We start from the raw sequence: 21365 nt of genomic DNA, 5'->3' as shown, positions 1-21365 counted from the left end.
GGACGATGAACTTCACCACTAATACCCTCGTGACTCCAGAAGCATAATGTACACAGCGTGTCGCATGACTTGTCATGTGTTTAAATTTACACTAAGGAGATAAACTGTATGATAAAATAAAACTAACACTGTTGAGAAACGACCTGGGTAGTCGCATATTGGGCACGTGGTAAAACAAATGATTATCCATCATTACAATAATATTTAGCAGAGTCCGTATCTGATATTTAGTAAGGGGCAAGATCGCGCACGAATCAAGACTTCTCATCTTTTAATGTAGTTTTATGAATAAAAAAAATATGAATGTAACCGTAATAGTATGCTGTCCTATATTCCCATGCCTCCACAAAATTATAAATTCATTGAACTTTCTTTGTTTGCTACCAAATAGAACGAGAAAATAGAATGAAAAGTTGTCCGATCTACCCCCACCCTACGGTATACATTCATAGATAAACGGCCTGGAATTGATATCGAAAAGTTATTCTACTGCAAGTATTGCGACGTATTCTTGTTTTTCATAAAAGCGAACGAACATACAGTTCTTCTTTGGAACATACAAATCTAAAGCCAACATAAACATGAGTGGACCGTAATTTTTAAACGTCACATAAACTGTGATAATTTTATTCCTATTCACTCAATTCATGTATAAACAAGACTAAAACCAATATGTTTTTAATCAGTTAATGACCACCATTTTTACCAGTTTATGTACAACTGATGTTACAACTAAAAAAGGTGTCGATGTACATAAATGTTATGTTAATATTTAAGCATTGATCACTTTTCTGTGTGGGCAGATATACGTTATGCACTTTAAAATTATAAGCTATAGCTATGGATTATCGCTGCACGCTGGAGTGGCGATAATAAAATTAAAAAAATAGAAGTTCGTCTGTCCGTTGACTACGTTGTTATCACCGTCCTTAACAGAACACTATTTTTGATAGTTGTCTTATCGGGAAGTTCCGTTAAAAAACTAAAAATTCCCCTAAATACTGCCCTTTTAACAAGTTGCAAATCCAATGAATGAGCCAACGTGCAACGGAGGATATTGTACGGTAAAAATTTAGCTACATCTTCGCCAAAATGGGTCTGTTAACGGATACTAGACACTGTTTGCATAGTCACGAGTATTGCTGTCATATATGCTTAAAAAGTATTTCTTTTCTGGTGTGCTAACTTTCCACTGCTGTAACGTCATTGCAAATATCTTGTTTCTGCTTCTGTATTTCAATTTATGTTGGTTTTCTTACAAAACGAATCGCACTTTATCTACTCTGCATTATCAATATATGTATCACCATGTTTAATGTCCTTAAAAATACACTCTTTCTGTTCCTTGTGATTTTAACTTCTCAATATGACCAGTGGTGTTTTGGTTGTTTAATAGTTAACTCATTCGTTTCCAGATTCTGCTTATCATGCACCTTTTTTTATATGACCATTTCGTACATTTTTTGCTGTAGATCATCGTATCCTAAACTGGGATAAAAATTTACCCCTCGAAGTAAATTCCCCGCATTTGGAGGGTAAATGAGCTACCAGTCAAAATCCACATCAGTTTGCGGTGTAAGAGAAAACTGTACCAATTGTAGTACTTTACAAGTCATTGAACAACTCGTAGCCAAAAAGCTAACACATACGTCGCATTAAATATAACTAATGTAATTAGTGGTTTTCACTTTTTAATACGTCAGCCGTATATTACATTTACATATTGGGGGAAAATCTGATAAACATCTTTGTTGAAAGGGTAGAACATACAAAAAAAGTTTAAGAACCACTGCTGTAGATAAACAATTCCTATTACATTGCGAATCATTTGCATTGCGAAAGTCTGATTTTCTGAATAATTTTAGCATTACCATGGGCGGGTTTAAAAACTATTCGACAAAACATAAATATTGAGCGGGAGATCGACTTACTTTTGTCGATTTTTGCCTCTTTAAAACTCTTGGCTAGTTCATGGTTTATGATGACACGGTTCTTGACAAATTTCCAACACTTTTTAAATATTTATCAGAGATTAGAAACTTAAAAGAAGTTTCATGTTATAGATCCTCAAACGGCTTCCAAACTATATGCCAATCTTTTCCAAACATTACTACTGGGGTGGACAGCATTAGCTAGTGTTTTATTTGTAAATGTAAGCCACGGCTCATTTAGGATCTCAGTTTTTGACAATCTTTGAAAGGTGTGGTTTTTCTTTTTTTGTTAGCATGTTGCATGTATCTTTTCAGGGTTTTTAACTTTTTTCAGTCTAATGTTTAAACCTATATACTCTGGTTAGTTTACCTAATACATAGTAATGTCTTATTGTTTGATTGTAAAAATAGTACTAGTAGCCCACATGTTCCTATATGGTATAAATACATGTACATTTACAAAACTTCATTACCATTGTTACATTTCTTTTAGTTTGGGTTTAAAAAGGTGGTTTGAATCAAAGCCAAATACATTCTTGGTTCTGCTAGAAATCTAACATTTTATCAAACAAATTTGTAGTTCTGCATGTCTTTTCCAAATATAGCCATATTGGGGTAAACAGTGTAAAAAAATAGTAGGGTGTGGTAAAGATGGGATCCGTATGCACACATTGCCCAATCATTGAAACTCAAAATGTATGACAGTTTTTGGATGATATCGCGAGTTTAATAGTATCATACCTTTATTATTTGCCAACACTTTAATATATTCAAACACCTGAGGAGTTATTTAACGTTTCAAAAACAGGCGAGGTAAGGCAGAGAGTTTAAAATCCTTGGTATTTCTTTATGTTATTATATCTGTATATACTATATTTAAATTACCCCTGGGTACAAGTTATTAAATAAAAGCAAACGTTTTAGCAACGTTTTAACAACAAGTTGTATTTATGGTATTCTGCAACTTGTAGTTAACGTACCGAAATTAACAGCCAGTGCCAGTTCCTTTTCCACATAAATGTTATATATACATATTATTTTATAAATGTATTTTTGTTCTAATTAACTATTCTTCCTGTTTTTTTTTCATATTCATATCTCCGTTTTTATCACAAAAGTTAAACTAATGTTCATAGACAAAATTAAACAAAATGTTTTAGTATATTTTATGATTGAACTGGCAAACTACAAAATTTCAGCAGTTTTAATATGATTCCGCGAGTGTTTAAAATAAGCATATTGTTCATGCTTTTCAGCGTTAAAAAGTGTTGTATTCTTAATGCCCAACAACAGTAACCGCCTTTACCGCGCAGTTTGTTGGGCCGTAAGAGTACGGTCGAAACAATAATGGAATATTTTTAGGGTTTGTCCATCGTCTATAACCTAAAGTACCTACAACGTAAGATTTATAAAATAAAGTTCCATCCTACCCCAACCCACTATATTTTGTTTCCGGATGTTTATAAGCATCCGCATTAATGCCTACGTTACATCAACCGCCAAAACAACAACACAAAAATCTCCGAGTTAATATGCGTATATTCACGATATCTTCCGGACTATTGCGTACAAAAACTGTATCGCGAACTTCCACATACAGACTTGCATTGTTTAAACAGGTGGTGCTGACTCAGTCTCACTATGGTTGGTTTTATCAAATTTATCTAGATAGCAAATTTATCATGTTACCGCCTCGTGCTGGTTACGACCTGTTTAACTTTAAGAACTATATTAACAAAGCAGCTTTACACATCCACAACAAAACCACAGTACAAACAAACCACAGTACAAACAAACCACAGCAAGCGTGTAATAAAGTATTGTGCTGTAATTATTGTAGTAGACCATTTATGAGACCTTTGCTTTCTGGTTATAATTTCTGTGCTCAACGTGGCATATTTATTTCTAGTAGTATATAGTACACAATGGAGAAAGATAGGACACTTACGCACATATTGGTTTTTGGGTAATACCAAGAAATAGTACTATGATTCCTTTATTAATTAACAACAAGTCAAAAAAACATAATAAAACACACGAGAATTTATTTAGCGATTCGCACAACAAGTCAAATTTTAAAAATTCAAAAAAACACAGGATAATATGGGACAGTTTAAAATCATTGCTAATTTTGATTAATTTGTATTTATTATTAGTAATACACGTAAATAACACGAAATAATACTGTACGCTTTGAAAATCAAGTTTAAACATTCTTTTCCTTGCCCTACTGCTGTAGGTTTTAACATGTTACCTACGCATTATAATTCTGTACAATTGGTATTGTTTAAACGATGATGGACATTGTTCGAACATCAATTGATAAATATTGTATCCTACAAATGTATATGAACTTGTAATAACAAAAAAGTGATAATAAATATTGATCAAGTTTACATTTTTGCTACAAATTGGGTATTACTGCAATGCTTTTCGTACAAGGTACTTCACATAAATTATCTCCAAGTGCAAATGACTGAATTTTGAATATATTTTTAAAATGTTACCTTTTTATTAAATCAGTACCCTATAGTTGAATACCCCTGAAGTATAAATTATTAAATTAAAAGCAAACCTTTAAAGTTTGGCAATAAAAACATACAGAACTACAATGTGGGGGAAGATGGGACACTAAACTGAAGTATATTTACATTACGGTATTCTGCAACTTGAAGTTAACCTACAGAGTTTAACCGGCTGTGTTTGCTTCTTTGCCATGTAAACTTTATATATAGTAGGCTGGGGGAAGATGCATTCAATGAATTATAAAACCGTATCCTCACGACTTCCACAGACCGTTGTTAATTCCTTAAATCACGATCAGGATATTTGGATATTATGTATTAAAGGTGTCCCATCTTCCCCCAACCTACTATACATCATTTTAAACCGATATTTCTTGTTGTTTTTATCTCAAATTAAAATCATATTGACCCCCGCCGATTTTCTTCATACTTATATCTCAGTGTTTTTACAAAATTAATTTACGAGACAAAATCAAACTGTACGAAATATTCAAGGTTGTTTTATGAAGCTATGAAACTAGCTTAATCGTTCACATTCGCAATCTACACAATTTCATCGGCTTTAGTATTATTTTTGCGAAATTCAAAATTAGCACCTTACTATTTCGCAGTTTTTTACCTGTTTAAAATCTACTGTTTCTAATTTAGCCATTTTTTAATATTTTAAAACAGTATATAGCTTTAAAGCGCGTTTTAAAAAGTCGTGATATTACTGTTAAATAATTCTGTAACATTATTTTCCTGATTACCATTAAATGGGGGTCCGTAAAAAGGAAATTAAAAAAAGTCTTGTCTGACAAAGTGTTCCATCTTCCCCCATCCTACTGTATACATGCAGATTTTTAATTGCTATTTTTTGAAGCGTATGAAAATGTTATTTCTTAGATAATGTCTGGTTAATTTTTTTCCGGAGACGGTAACCTTTGTAACAAAACGTAATACGCACGTAAAATTCTCCTTGCATGATTACAGTGCACACACCAGATAATACGCACGTGATTATTTACACCAGGTCGCATGACCAGTTCTTATGACCTCGCAGGTCGTTTTCTTTCTAGGAGCACCGTGTACATAGTAGGTCGTAATCATTTATTTAAACACACACAATGAAATGCATTATAAAAGAAAAGGAAACTGTTGAGAAACAGTCTCATTTGTCGCAGATGGCCGCATTATATATTAAGGAGAGAAAATTGTAAATTTCAATTGCGGAGTTTTTTTTTTATAAATTATGAGTTCGATTATAACAGAACGGTATATATATGTTAAAATCGCTTATTATACCAACTTTAACAATATTTTAAAAACAGTAAATTTTTTAATACAGTAATATTGCCAACTAACTTTATTTTTTTTTAGTAAGTTACTTCCAAGGTCGCTTTAAGACCATGATGCTTTATTTGTACATATTTGCGATAAGCATTCTATTTTTTAACTACGTTGGTGCCGATGTAACGCCCACAGAAAGTTTTCCGCATAATGTTATATTGGACAGCACGAATGAAAGGGTAACGTTATATTGGAAAAATAATGACACCCACATGACATTTGAGGTATAAGAATATTAAACTATGCACAGCACTATACTTGCTATGGTCACTGAATAGTATTTATGTTTCTTTTTGTTTTCATGCTATACCCATTCGCATTCTACCTATTTGAAAGTAATGTTTTCTAATAAACCTTTTATCTCATGTATTTAATAAAACGATGGAGTGTATGGGGAGGAAGTATAAGAAATCTGGTAGAGTGAGAAAGGATGGGAAACTTTTTCATTCTATTTTCTCTTCCCGTTTAGTAGGAAACAAAACACATGTAAACAGTAAAGAATTATAAAACCGTATCCTTACGATTCCCATATACCGTTGTAAATTGTTTTTAATTCACAGTCAAAATATTCAGATATTAAGTGCTAAAAGTTTTCCATCTTTCTCCACTCTATCATACTATTTTTATTAAAATATAAATATAAAATATATAAAATATAATTTTATTTATATATTTCAGATGCATGGTCAAACAACTGGCTGGGTTGGAATAGGGTTATCCCCTAATGGAGGAATGATTGATGCAGACATTTATATTGGTTGGGTTAAAGACGGAAACGCTTACATAACGGTATTGTGCACCATGCGCTAAACTGGGCACCGTAAATAATGCAAACAACCTGTTTACTGAGTAATCAACTAACCACCTATGTTTGCTACAAACAATACCGTGGCAATTCATTTCCTAATATGTACAATGTACAATGGTCTTTAACAAAGTTAGTATAGACCAAGTTAGGAAACGGATTGTAAAACAACGAGTCTTGTTATCCATTGTCGCGCGTCTATGACGTCATAGAAGCCACCATTACGGAGCCCACGGCATAGCATTTTATCATTGCTGGGTGCTGTTTTTCGTTTAAATATTGCGATTTTTTAAAAACCAAGCACTTCTGCGCGTAAAAATGGCTTTCTACTAATGTTATATCTTTATCACAATAATAAACCTCACAAAAATAATCAACTTTTATTGAACACTCAATCGATTCAAGAGTAAAAAAACAGAAAATATCAAGTTTACTAACCAAAAACATAAAAGAACGTGTTTAAAATATAAAAACGCATAACATTACCATAAACTGGTGTATCTAGCTGCAGTTTTGCATGTAAATTGCCGTGATTTTACTTTTTGGCTCACAAACTCAACGCGTATACCCGGCAACGAAACTTAAGGTATCTTTGTAAAATTTGCCTAATATCGAAGTGACATTGAGGAAAACAATACTGAGTTACTATTTTTGTTCCTTTGCTTGAATTAGTAAGCTACCTTTTCTGCGTTCCGGGTCTTTATGAAATCGGAAAACGCGAACACCTTATCTGCTAGTACTTAAGCAGTTGGGAGCTGCATGTCCACTCTTGTTGGATTATAAATGTAGTAAAAAATGGCTCTGTAGGTTCGTAGGTATGATCATATATTATAATGTAAACTAAGCTGATTGCTGCTAGTCTTAATCGCCAACGTAAAGTACCCTGTTAAACCACACTGTACGCCGAAAACCAGTCAAAATACTAATTTACTCCACATTAAATCCTAGATTTAATATTATATAACAAGATTTATATTATAAATTATATTTTATATGTTAAAACAACCGCTATACGTGTTTTTTAGCTTTGTATCGCTTACAAGAACTAAATGAACACATGCCGACCATGCATTTGTATAGGCGATTCACGCTCTGTGGGCTCCGTAATGGCGGACGCGAGCGCCGTTTCCTAACTTGGTCTATACTAACTTTGGTCTTTAATAGCTTATGTCCAACAGTCGACACAGATATGTGCCATCTTGACAGAACTTAAACAAACAGAATGCAGAGAATCTATGTTTTTCCAACCATTACGTATACGTTTTGAACAAACTTTTTGGTCTAACCAATACCTAGGCTTAAACGCAGGTTTTATGATGACGGAACATAATTTTTATTCATAGGTTTACATACGACAACGGTTGTATAGTAGGGTTCCATTTTGTTGGTAAACACTTTTTTGTTACAGAAATAATAAACCGTAGCCCCGCGACTCTAAAACAGTGTTGTCACCTGTTAAAAAAACGCTCGGGAAATATGGGATTTAGGTGCAAACAGTTACCCATCTAACCACATAGTACTTTATATATATATGACGTGAACAAGCCAGAACATTTTCTAAATAATATAGGATCGACATGGACAAGATTCTAATACGTACCCACCAAAGGATCCAGAACAAAATGTGGATTTGCTCCTTGGTTATGAATGCGATGGTTGGACTGTTATTAAATTTGTTCGCCAGATACCTGCGTGTGAAGCTGATTACGATCGGCCAATAACAGTGAGTTGTAATTGCCAAACTATGAAAATAAAACACAAATTACAAACACCTTTCAGCAAATACTTTTATTAGTTTAACGAAAGATTTCAAATATTTTTTAAATATATTTATTTAAATTAAAATACAGTATATGGAACTATACGGTTCAACATGTACACGAAATCCGTATTTAAGATAATTTGTAGACTCATGTCCTACTATTTTAGAGTGACACAATAAAAATGATTTGGGCTTTGGGAGCCAAAGATCCAGCTGGTGATGATGTTGTTGCCTCTGACGATTATCATCAGACCAGTAGAGGTAAGAACTATATTATACGTAGTAGGGTGAGAAAGAGTGGACACCTGCTCATTGTATGTTTACGTCCCATTTGATGGTAAACAAAGAACGTTCAAGAAGTTTCTTACGACTTCCGCAGACCGTTGTCATTTTTTAAAACACACCTAGGGTATTTGAGTATTATGTACTAAAGGTGTCCCGTCTTCTCCTGATATTTCTTTGAACATATCTGGACATGTAACGGTCGATACCGTTACAATAACTTAAAGGTAATACAATATGCAGGATTATATGATTTAACATTTATCTTTAATCCATGACACAACCATATGATTTAGTTCATTGGTGCACCTTATTGTTATATAGTTATATTCTTTGCAAAAAAACGGATATTTAATGGCAAGGATGTATTTTTACAGGGGGACGAAGTGTCATGTTGTTTGACATTCCAAATTTCAGCGAATCGATGTTTCCTGAAGGAGAAGAAGAAACGCATCACAGCTTTGATCTGATTAACGAAGAATTCCATTTGCCTGCAGTAAAATCCTACTACAATTGTCGAGTTATGGCGCTTCCACAAACTGGAGAAAAGTTACATTTGGTCAAGGTGGGTGACGATAACCTTGAGCCAACGAGTTTAGCCATACTGTACTGTTTAGGGTTTTCCCCCAAACATATTAGGTTTGATTTAAAAATCTACGGTAGATTGTCTCGCTCCTTTATTTTTCATGTTTGCTTTAAGTACATTCTGTTTTATTCCAGTCAGAGCCAATAATACAACCTGGTCATGAATTGTTTTTGCATCATATTCTACTTTACGAATGTGCTGGCGACTACGCGGTACCGGTGAGTTTCATGAAACGAATATTGTAAGCCAACTTTAGCATTTTGTATTACAAGAGAGTTTAGCCTTAATGAAAGGACACATACTGTCATTAGTTTATTTTAACTAACACTTTTACTGCGACGAACGTCAAAAAATAATTAAAAACAAACAAAAAGTAATCAACAAAACGGTTTCTTTACGCCCTTTGAGCCATGTAGAAATAAACAAATTGCTTTAATAAAGCTATTACCAACAAAGTTTTTGGAATAATTAATTTTTTTTATTGTATTACCAACATGTTAAGAAAAACCTTTATTTATCCGCACAGAAACTGCCCGATTACTTGAGTTGCAACATTAACCTATGTAATTAACCACAGACATAGACGATACTAAAGAGATTAACCAGAGACCAGGGGCATATCCAGGAATTTTAAAAAGGGGGGGTCCGCAAGTTTTTGTTTAGAAAATGGTCGCGTATAAACGTAACGCTTTATAAAAACATATCCTGACTAACATAAATAAAAACGCGCACACTGGCGCAAATAGACCTGCTCCAAGGGGGTCATTGCTCCAAAGGAAGGGGGTAATTTAAAAAAAAATTGTGCTTAAACCCCAACCTTTCTACTGTAGCGGTTGATGTGGGAAAGCAGTAGATTTTATCTTTAATTTGATGCTACAACAAAATATATTGAAGTCTTGAGACTGAATGTCTACAACTTACGTCCCTCTAATAACCGGTTTTCCGTGTACAACATTCTGGCATTCGTGTTAATTTACGTCTTCTTTGTGTAGGCTCAAACAGAGACAATTAAAGTATCGTCAAAGTGCAGTTAAAACACTCCCGATTCCTTTAATGTCTATCTTTGTATAATTACTGACGCTGCACACTCTACGGGGCAAACTCACTGGGCGTTTTATTATCTTTTTGCCGTGTGTGTTTCTATTATAAAAAGGGTGCCCAAATACTGGACACCACGTTTTCGTCATGGCATTGTCGTGAACGCTCTCCGCGATTACTCTTTCGTGTGTTGTTCTCCGCCACCGTTGTCTTGTCAAATAAAGAAGTCAATGATCTGTTGAGTTGGGTGCTAGTCATTTCGATCGCCTAGATGAGGTTCAGGATCGAGTACGCATAGAGAGCTACAGCTACCATTTATGACCACCCCCCACACTACTGTAAAACCCCCCGTTTTACAAACCTATATAAATAACCACGTACGTAATTTGTAGCCTTTAATTGCGAAATCCTAAGTGGAAACACTGGCCACTTAGTAACTCGCAGGTGCTGCTGTTCCTGACTTTCCAAGAGTAAATTCCTAACAAACGAATTTCTTCTCCTAGGTTTCGTTACAAACTCTAATGTGAAACCCGCGTTTTCAACTACGCATATTCGGATTCGCTTACATATATAAAAATGTATCGAACAACGCCGAATTAATCGAATCCTGATTCGGCCCATCCCTAGTTTTTTTACATGTGATTGAGCACCTTATACTAACCCCGGTTAAAAATATTCACACCAAAAATAGTGTAACTTTAGATTAAAGACCTCAAATAAATTTTATAAAATATAACGTAAAATTGGTTTTAAACTACAATGATATGACTGCTTTACCCTTTTTTAAGAGGAGGGGTTCTTATTTTACAAAAAAAAAAAAAAAAAATTAAAAAAAAAAATATTATTTAAAGGGGGGGGGGGTCCGGACCCCCGTGACCCCCCCTTGTATACGCCCCTGCCAGAGACTAATGCATTTTATGTTTGTATAAAAGCTACTATGCTTAACATGTTTTATTTGTTAGCCAACTGAACATGTCAACTCGAATGATCAATGTTATACTGCCAATATGCCTCCAGGATCAGAAAGCTGTCAGAAAGTCATCCTTGCTTGGGCTATTGGAGGCGGGGTAAAAAATCAAAGTTTACAATATTGTCGGTCATAATTCCTTTTAATGTTTAAGTACATAGACAATTTTCAATTATGATAACTTTTAGTAAACTATAGATCATTGAAAAACTGATTTGTATCCACTACAGGCTTTTTACTTTCCTAAGCACACTGGTTTGGTGTTTGGTGTGGAGGGAGCGCCACGTTATGTTGTAATGGAAACTCATTATGACAATCCAAACGCAATGGCAGGTATAAAAATACATACCAGAATTTAAACCTTTTCGTTTTTATTTCTCTGTATATACCTGTGTTTGTATACAGGGGTTGTTGATTCATCTGGACTTCGCATCACATACACCTCGCGACTACGGCAGTTTGACACTGGCATATTAGAATTGGGACATACTGTTTCTGGGATACAACATATTATTCCTCCACAAGCACAATCATTCCTAAGCTATGGTACTTGTACAGAAAACTGTATGAGCTCGGTATGAAAATTGATTTATCACATGTCATAGTTTTACCATGGCTTGTTTTACCCAATTCACTTCGATTAAAAAAATTTCTGTGCTTAGCTGTTTACAACAGTTTTACCTTAATGACATAAATGGTATATACTTCAGAGTATGGATGATGCTGGTGTCACTGAGCTCAATATTTATGGTGTAATGCAACATAGTCACTTGCTTGGCACTGGTATGAAGACAAGATACTTTAGGTATATTAGTGTGGTAGCTGTACATTAAATTTGTCCGGCGCCGTGGTATAGTGGTTAGTGGCCTGCTTGTAACTCAGAGGTAATGGGTTCAAGGCTCGATGCTGCTACCATTGTGGGCGTATGTGTCCTTGGGCAAGACACTTAACGGCAATTGCTCCAACCCAGTGGTTACTAATGGGTTGTATAAATTATCAGAAATACATAAAAAAGAGAAAAAATCCAAAAAAAATAATTACCTACAAAGTAACATGGCACGAGGTGTTAAACCCGTGTGATAACGACTGTCGTTTTCCGGCCACGCGAGGATAAAGTAAGTTACATTCATTCATTCATTCATTCATTCATAACATAGATTACCTTATAAGTTGTAGATGCATTTTACATAATAGCATTGGTTATGTAATGTCTTGCATTTGCAGTATATGTGAAAAATAAATTAATATGATATGAATCTAAACAATTTGAAACTGATAAATCCTACATTATTGGATAATGAGACAAATCTGACCTAAACCTCAGTTATTATGTCGAGCTATGGAACTTTATGTAAATGAAATGGATTAAATTAGCTGATGATAATGAGTGAATTTAAAACACCCTTGATAATGTTTTTAAATTTAATTTGAATTCATTTAGGGGTGGAGTTGAATTGCCTCCACTAAGCGAGGACAAATCTTATGATTTTAATTATCAAGAAACACGAATACTGCAGGAGGAAAGAGTGTTTAAAAAGGGTGATGCAATGCAAGTAGTATGCAACTATAAAAGCATGGATGAAACAGAACTGACCTATGTAAGTATAAATTTGTGATTGTTATACTAGAACATAAATGAAAATAAAATTTTATTTTTTTCTATTGTATTAATACTTTTTAAATGATGCTGAACACAATCTTTTTTGTTTTGTTTTAGGGTGGCCTGGATACTACAAAAGAAATGTGCATGTCTTTTATTTACTACTATCCAGCAATGCAGCTATCCTTTTGCCAAACAGCTGCTGAATACAATACCCTGTTAAACTATTTTGGAATATCAGAAGTCAGGTGCTTAAATTTATTATTTTATTATCATGGGCAAGAACAGTCGTTAAAAAACAAGTTTTCTGTTCGTACTTCTTGTGACAACTCCATATTACCACTTAAGTAACTTTGTCGCTGATTCTTTTTTATATAGTTTTTGTAATCTATATGGCTGAAAATTTAGACAATTCATAAAGTTCAGTTGGAGAACTTGTCGATTAGTGTTTTGTCCAAGGACACACTTGCCCAAATCGGTAGTAACATGGTGCCTTGGACCTGTAAACTCTAATCGCTAACCGCTTTGTCACAGCAGTCAGCCTTGGTAAAATTCTTTAAAATTATGTTGTTTTTTATAATATACCCAATCTAAAACTTTGCTATTACTAGTTGCTCAAAGTATCAATTACACATTTTGCTTAGTATTTGTGGATGGATATGTTTTGAGTTGATCAAACTAAACACAACCTTTAAGTACTTCTAAAACAGTCCAAGAGTTTTATGTGTAGAAAAGTGCCACCTTAGTGTTAAGTAAAATCCTTGTTTTAAGTTAATGCATCTTGTAGTTTCATTGGAGAAAACCAGGGAATTTACTCAGATCTTACGAATCTTGCAATTGTTAAACCTGAGGAACTGTCAAACTTAACAGTTGCAGATTATATAAATTCTGTAAGTTTATTTATGCTTAAATTGTAGCGCAGTAAAATTCGGTGATTTGTTAACACAAATTACAAACATTTAAATTTTATTTTGTTAAATTTAAAGCATTAAATTTCATTTTTTTTTAAGTTATTCAAATACATGAACTATCAAACAAAATATGTTTAGCTCGACTGGAATCAGGAATTGGCAGAAAATTTTAGTGTTGCTGCAAATAAAATGCTTCTGATACAAAATTGCCTGGGTCCCAACGGTGTACCATCTAATGTAAGTTTCATGTTTTAACATTATAATAAATATTAAATGTTATATAGGTTGAATGTGTTACAGTTGTTCATGGTTGCATGAGTTACAGTTTGGATTTTTTGATTTCGTTATATGAATGTAACATACTTTATCCTCACGTGGTGGGAAAACGACAGTTGTTATAACATGGGTGTTCTGTTTGATACACCTTGTGCCAACTTACAAGTTACCATGTATGTTACTTTGTGGGTGATAATTATTTTTTCACTTTTTTTATGGCGGTTAGTTTGGACAACCCATTAGTGACCACTGGGTTAGTGCGATTGCCGTTAAGTATCTTGCCCAGAACACATATGCCCACAATGGTAGCAGCGACGAACTATTACCTCTGGGTTACAGGCAGGTGCTCAAACCAGTATACCACAGGCCGAATGATATTTTCATAGGGTGGACAGGAAAGTTCTAATATTGGTCTTATAATTTTTTTCAGTCCAAATTTTATTTGTATCCTCATAAAATTGATGAGCCATACATACAACCTGTGGAGAATTGCTCAGAACCATCAGTGGGAACCACAGTGGATGAAGTTTTTGATGGATGTCAAGTTGATCCTGCCACAACATTACAACCAACTACAGTACAAACGAAACTTCCACCAGTAATTGACCCAGAACCTACAGAGCCATTTCCACACAACATTGTACTTGATACAGATGGACTTTTAAAATTGTATTGGAACTACAACGACACCCATATTACCTTTGAGGTTAGAAGTACCAAAGTATAAATCTAATCTTTAACCTGTTAAATAATGCTTGAAGTAACTTTGTGTTTTTATACATAAAATATGAATATAAAATATAATATTTTTTTATATTTCAGATGCATGGTCAAACAACTGGCTGGGTTGGAATAGGGTTATCCCCCAATGGTGGAATGATCGACGCAGACATTTATATTGGTTGGGTTAAAGAGGGCACAGCTTATATAACGGTAACTATTTGTTCTTATCCTTAAATGCAATGCTGTAGAATCCAGTTAAAACAAGACATGTAAAATCTTCTTTTACATTAAGGTTACCTCTATTCATTATTTTAAGTAATTTTGTTCTTTTTTATCGGACTTATTTGCACATAACTTATATGTTTTGGGGGATATTTTTGTTTTATGTATGGCTGACTATTCGACAACTCATTTGTGATCAACTGCCTGTAAGTGTGCTACGACGACAGATCATAAATGTGTTGTAATAAGTACCATTGTTTAATTTTGCTGTATACACCATAGGATCGACATGGACAAGATTCCAATACGTACCCACCAAAGGATCCAGAACAAAATGTGGAATTCCTTGCTGGTTATGAATGCGATGGTTGGACTGTTATTAAATTTGTTCGCCAGATACCTGCGTGTGAAGCTGATTACGATCGGCCAATAACAGTGAGTTGTTATTGAATCATGATCCCATGTATTTGCAGAGTAACATGCCTATTACATTTTCTGTAAAAAATAATGGGCGCACCTCCGAAAATGATAAAAACAATCAAAATTTTAATTTTTTTCACACAAACTATGTTATAATGTGAATTTACAATACCAGTATAGAACGACATGTTTGATTCTTGTAGAATTTTCACTATGCTATATTTTCTATTTTAGGGGGACACAATAAAAATGATTTGGGCTTTTGGAGCCAATGATCCAGCTGGTGATGATGTTGTTGGTCCTGATGATTATCATCAGACGAATAGAGGTAAACGAGATATAAGTCATAAAATTTATGAAAATTTAAAATATAGCTCATACCTTTTGGTAAAGATTTTTCCTCATAAACTAGTTCTTTTTTGTAGTTTTATTTTTTTTTTGTTCTTTGGATCAATTCTATTTAAAGCTGACTCTTACAATATGAGTCATTTTTTGAAACCTAAATGTTTTTAAACTAAATGGTTTATTACATTGTACTGTTTTACTGTGTAACCGTCACACCTTTAACGAACAAGTTTTTTAGTTGTTTTATCCATAAACCTGTTGTAGCAGGTGTCATTATACTGTTCCAGTCTTTTCACTTTTCTCTAATATTCTGTCTTTCGATGGCGTAATTGAAGATATCAAATCTTATTTATTTATTCAAGTTTACTTGCACAACTATTGATTACTGAATAAATTTCAGGAACCAAAAGCGTGATTCTCATTGATATTCCAACTGGAGATGATACCTTATTTCCTGAAGGTGAAGCTCACCACACATTAGATCTAATGGTTGATAATCTACACTTACCCACTGTCGCTACATACTACAATTGCCATTTGTTTGAAATACCAACTGATAAGAAATATCACTTGGTCATGGTGCGTTAATTTGTTACCATTAGTATTTATAAAGTATTTATTGCATGATGTTTACCGCTACTAACAAAACAATTATCCAGTCGACCACAAACGTTTCTCTGTAACTCGAATCGAGGCATGATGTATAGTTAGTCCCAAGTAGGATACCCATTTTATAACTTTGAGAGATATGATAAATATACTTTGGATAGTAAACATTTTTCATTATCTAGATATAAACAAGATATAATCTATCATTCTGAAAATTTAGTAAGGTTATAATTGTTTAATTACAGGCAGAACCTATATTACACCCCGGCAATGAACAACATCTTCACCACCTGACTGTTTACTTCTGTTCTGGTCTGGGTGTAAGTTGTTTTTAACCAACTTAATTTGAACCATTGATAAATTGTAAAACCTTTATTTAATCCAGGCTACAGAACATTTGGGTGTAAACAAGGAATGCTACTCTGCCAACATGCCAGATGATTATGCAACTTGTAGTCAAGTAGTAGTAGGCTGGGCAATTGGAGGAGGTGTAAGTTCAAACCATATCAACCTAATTTGTTTATGTTTTAGTATATCTTCATTGTTCTTGTATAGTGAGTTGTGTATGGTATTCCTAACTGGTTATTGCCAAACACTGTAGTACATACAAAACAATCATTTATTATAAATTCAATTGTATGTTGGTAAGAAACATCATTTAAAGATTTACCACGCATGGAATTTCTGCTACAGAACTTATTATACTTTCATATTAACTTTTCAATTTTTTCAGCCTGTGATATTTCCTAAGCACACCGGACTTGTGTTTGGCGATGAAAGTTCTGCCAAATATGTTATGCTGGAAATACATTATGACAATCCGACTGTTAAACCAGGTACACATTTTTGTTATTAACTTCTGTTTTTTATAAGAATGCTCAACAGTGCACTGCAAACAAACACTACATATAAAGTCCTATCTTCTATCTTTTTTAATTCATAACAGTATATATTTTTCTTAAAACAATTTTTTATTAGAAATAACACCTGTTTTATTGTTTCTTGCTATTTAAGATATTATTGATTCCTCTGGGTTACGACTAACATACACTCCGGACTTGAGGCACTATGACTCTGGTACTCTGCTTGTTGCTCAATTAACATCTGGTAGAAGACACATCTTACCACCACATGCCAATTCATTTTTGACAACTGCTACTTGCACTTCACCCTGCTTAACTGCTGTAAGTATGTAGTGCTGCAGGGCCACCTTATGCCATAATTCTAGGACTTCTACCGTTGAACATGGTTGAGCATAGGCAACATAGAAAATATTGTACAATGCTAGCATTTTATACTTTTCCATGTGTTGAAAAAGATATGCAATTGTATGCGTACACTCTCTTTTAGCCCACAGCTGTTTGATTATACCCTTATAAATATAACTAAAACTTTATTTTTAGGGGATGAATGCAACTGGTACTAACAAGCTAAATGTGTTTGGAATCATGTTGCATGGTCATTTAGCTGCCCAAGGTATTGAACTGAAGCATTTGAGGTAAACATTGATGTATTGTATAATTACTCATTTTGTGAGCATAAATTCTTCTTTTGCACCCGTTATGTTTCAATTGTAATTTTCAGAGACAATGTGGAACTTCCACCACTTGCAAAGGACGCTTCATATGATTTTAACTACCAGGAAACTCGAATGTTTTCAACAGAAAAAAATATTAATGCTGGAGACGACTTACAAGTGATTTGTAACTATCAAACCAGAGACAAATCCAAAATCACTTTGGTAAGGCTAACATTTTTAACTTATAAAATACCCATTTTTTTGCTGCCACATTTATACACATTATTTTTTAATTCTGTATGTTCACAATTTTATGTTGGTAAATGCACAGGGAGGGCTAACCACCACTCAGGAGATGTGTGAAGCATTCATTTATTACTATCCGAAAATTACAACATCTTACTGTTTGACTTCTCCTCTCATGACTAGTGTGTTGGAATATTTTGGAATCGAGGAAACTGAGTAAGTTTGGTTCAGTTGGTAAATGTAACTAAATTAGATTACTACGATGGTTGATTGTACCCTTTTTTGACACTTAACCAAAAAATTTACAACGAATTGCTGTAGTGACCAGCGGTCTTGTAACCAAGAATGGCCTAAATTAAAAATAATGAGATATCCATCACATTTTTGTGTGCCTTATTTCTGTATAATAACTTGTGACATACCAACCAGCTATTTATATTTTAAAGCAATTTGTATTTTGTTCTAGTTATGGCAATTACTCCTCATATGAAACAGTTTATGACGAAAGAATTGTTCGCCCAGAATCACTTGCAGGAGTTGTATTGGGAGATTACATTGATTCGGTATGTCAAATCTAAATCAATGTTAAGTCATAACATAGAGACATACCTCATTATATAAAAACATCGGAAAAAAAGCAGATTGATTTTCAAAAGTATGAAGAACTTATCTATGTACCACTTGGAATGCTTTATTTTTGTCTTTATCGATATATAGATTTTAACTTGTACAAACCATATACATCAACAAATAACTTGCATGTTCACAAAACTATGATTTCTAAATTTGTTTTATTACAGTTGAATTGGGATGAAGCCAAAATCAAGGATTTTGAGCAAGCAACACATGACATGCAACACTACCAATACTGTACAACAACAGATAATGGTTTTTACCCTATTGAAGATGTTAGTATATTATCTTTACCTTTTCTTTAATTTGTTTTTGAACGAATGTTGAGAAGCTTGAATAATGCAAAAAGGCATCACACACCGTTTAGTGTGATTGTACATGCCACATTTAGTTTTAAATCTTAGGTAAAAGTGAACTTACTTGATATTGCTGGACAAGCCAGTGGTTAAAAGTTACATGTGTGGATATTGTTCTAGTAAAACAAGGTCTAACATGTATGTGACTCAAGATAGAGCGTGCTTAGAAACACAGTGGTCTTTACTAGGTTCCGATTTTGCAACAAGAAGCCCAAATTGACGTTCCTTACGAGGAACCTGTTCAAAGATGCAGCGATCCCCGCACTGGGGCGACGTCTGGTGATGCATTGGACATCTGTCTTGTAGATACGACTACAGTGATAATGGAAACAACCACTCTAGAAATGGCTGTGGAGACAACTACAGATTCAGCAGCTTCACTAGAGAGTTCTATCTTATCCATAGTTGCACTTCTAATTATGATTTTTGCATTTCAATAATTCGACTGCACAAGAAAATCTGCATTTCTTTGGATCTTACTCGACTGAACTCTTTAATTTGAACTAATTGTTGTTGTTGGCAGATGCAAGAACATTTTATTGCCAAGTACAAAAAAAAAAACTATTGAAAACCTAATTTACAACTGTATATTTTATTGAATATCTGTTAAGGTGTATGATGCAGAATTAGACGTTAAATGTTACGAATGTTAGAACCCAAACGCAATATAGATAGCACTGAAGTGTTTATCAGAATATATATCGTACAATAGAGATTTCGCAGATAGCTCACTAGCCACCACCCTTTACCTTTATACAGGTGAGGTCTCGCGGGTTACTCTAGGCTAAAGCCCTTGAACATCCGTATTTATAGCGGGCCAAATAACGTGGAAGTTAAAGGACAACTGCGAAGTCAAATTTTATAATTGGTGTGCAGATAGTCTTTACTGAGCTAAATCTACCATTCTAATTTTTTTCCGTTCAAAACGATACGATTTTCAGATATCGTCACCAACATTTTCACTGGTGACGTCACTACCACTGGTGCTTCTAAATTGTGCGCGGCCTATCTCTTTAAAGGAAAAATGGCGTGCTAACGATTTTCTTTTGGCGGTATCTCGGAAATGGCTAATGATTTTTTTACAAAGTCGTTAAATAATTTTAAAAGTCAACGTATTCATCTTACTATATAGTAGCTGGGTGAGAAAAGGTGAAACACCCTTTCATTCTATTTCCTCGTCCCATTTGATAGTAAACAAATGAACATCCAAATAATTATAAAACCGCATCCCACGACTTCTCTAAACCGTTGTTAATTCTTTGCAATACGATTAGGATATTTGGATGTAATGTACTAAAGGTGTACTGTCTTGTCCCGCCCTAGACTACTATAGTTTTGCTAGACGCAATAAAAAGGTGTGCCTATTTTTGTTTATTCAGTCTAAATCTGCCGCAATATCTTCTCGAACCGTATCCAAATCTTTTAACATTCGCTCTTTTTTCTTTTCGTCTAGTTCTTTTTGTTTGTCTATACATGCCATTGCGAACATTTTAAATTCTTTGTAGTCAAGTTCTTCGTCTCCGGAAACGTCAAACTCGAAGAAAATGTCTTGCACCTAAAACCGATCAAACAAAATGTAAACCCACCTTAACAAATAATTTAGTTGTACAACTTTATAGATACCGAATGATCTTTAAGGTTAAACAGAAAACCATATTGACCAAATTCATCTGCGGATATTGTCCCACCCCCATCTTCGTCCATTATTTCAAACACAAGTTTAGAGTGGCGAAATATGAATTGCTTTTCTACGCGATCTTTCAATGCAATGAGAATGCAGACCAGTAAGTAAAATTCCTGTACATTGAAAAACGTTTAAAAATTTTAACAACTAGTGTTCGGGTTATTTAAGTATTAACTTCGGGTTATGTATCACTTGTGTTTGTTTTTCTAACTAACTAAATACTGTAACGATTCTTTACCTGGAAGCGTATGTACCCTGTGGCTTGTTGGTCAAGCATGTCTAGAACCAGGAAGATTTGTCTTTTGTCCAGATTCGTTACATGGCGTAGAAATTGATAAAATTGAATGTCATTCAGTTTTCCTTTCTTGTGGACGTCAAGAAAATTAAAATATTCCAAGACAAGCCTTGTGTTTTTGACAGTAAGTAGACTAAACGACCGATCCAGGTGCAAGTACTCGAGCAGGTTTGATTTGACTTTCATGTCTCCTGTTGCAGCTGCTAAACCAATGTCTGTAAATGACAGATACAATTTGCTGTGGTATGTTGCTCGGCAATATAAAGGCAATTGTGAAGTAATAGTTCACCACATTTTCCTG

General features: G+C 34.1%; 2 protein-coding genes across 3 annotated transcripts; one reads left to right on the top strand and one right to left on the bottom strand.

Moving 5' to 3' along the window:
• The first annotated feature begins 5820 nt into the window (after positions 1-5820).
• On the top strand, positions 5821-19661 carry LOC149733932 (DBH-like monooxygenase protein 1 homolog). 2 transcript variants are annotated; one of them, XM_089882027.1, is made up of 29 exons: positions 5821-6009; positions 6464-6574; positions 8161-8313; positions 8520-8613; positions 9012-9199; positions 9355-9438; positions 11221-11325; positions 11456-11558; positions 11631-11800; positions 11936-12030; positions 12667-12823; positions 12943-13073; positions 13613-13715; positions 13875-13973; positions 14443-14718; positions 14835-14945; positions 15240-15392; positions 15612-15705; positions 16123-16301; positions 16577-16651; positions 16717-16821; positions 17065-17167; positions 17346-17515; positions 17735-17829; positions 17916-18072; positions 18182-18312; positions 18563-18659; positions 18897-19004; positions 19274-19661. In XM_089882027.1, the coding sequence occupies exons 1-29, from the start codon at positions 5845-5847 to the stop codon at positions 19523-19525; spliced, it is 3864 nt and encodes a 1287-aa protein (XP_089738153.1). In that variant the 5' UTR covers positions 5821-5844; the 3' UTR covers positions 19526-19661. The 2 variants fall into 2 exon arrangements, with proteins under 2 accessions (XP_089738153.1, XP_089738154.1); XM_089882028.1 differs by lacking the exons at positions 5821-6009; positions 6464-6574; positions 8161-8313; positions 8520-8613 and having other exon boundaries at positions 9058-9199; positions 9355-9461.
• LOC149733931 (EF-hand calcium-binding domain-containing protein 9-like) lies at positions 18763-21361 on the bottom strand. Its single transcript, XM_089882032.1, has 3 exons — positions 21008-21361; positions 20709-20882; positions 18763-20640 (listed from the first exon to the last, which is right to left on the bottom strand). Exons 1-3 carry the CDS (start codon positions 21248-21250, stop codon positions 20461-20463), a joined length of 597 nt encoding a protein of 198 aa, XP_089738158.1. The 5' UTR covers positions 21251-21361; the 3' UTR covers positions 18763-20460.
• Positions 21362-21365: the final 4 nt, after the last annotated feature.

This window comes from Ciona robusta, chromosome 7 (genome assembly GCF_009617815.1).
Source record: "Ciona robusta chromosome 7, ASM961781v2".
NCBI lineage: Eukaryota > Metazoa > Chordata > Ascidiacea > Phlebobranchia > Cionidae > Ciona > Ciona robusta.
The sequence above is the reverse complement of the archived record's forward strand: the minus strand, read 5'-3'. Positions and strand labels throughout refer to the sequence as shown.

Coding starts and splice junctions, on each gene's coding strand:
- LOC149733931 (XM_089882032.1), bottom strand. CDS start 21,250: ATGAAAGTCAAATCAAACCTGCTCGAGTACTTGCACCTGGATCGGTCG. Junction 20,883..21,007: donor CAGGGTACATACGCTTCCAG/GTAAAGAATCGT, acceptor TTCAATGTACAG/GAATTTTACTTACTGGTCTG. Junction 20,641..20,708: donor TTAACCTTAAAGATCATTCG/GTATCTATAAAG, acceptor GATCGGTTTTAG/GTGCAAGACATTTTCTTCGA.
- LOC149733932 (XM_089882027.1), top strand. CDS start 5,845: ATGATGCTTTATTTGTACATATTTGCGATAAGCATTCTATTTTTTAAC. Junction 6,010..6,463: donor ACACCCACATGACATTTGAG/GTATAAGAATAT, acceptor TATATATTTCAG/ATGCATGGTCAAACAACTGG. Junction 13,974..14,442: donor CCAACGGTGTACCATCTAAT/GTAAGTTTCATG, acceptor AATTTTTTTCAG/TCCAAATTTTATTTGTATCC.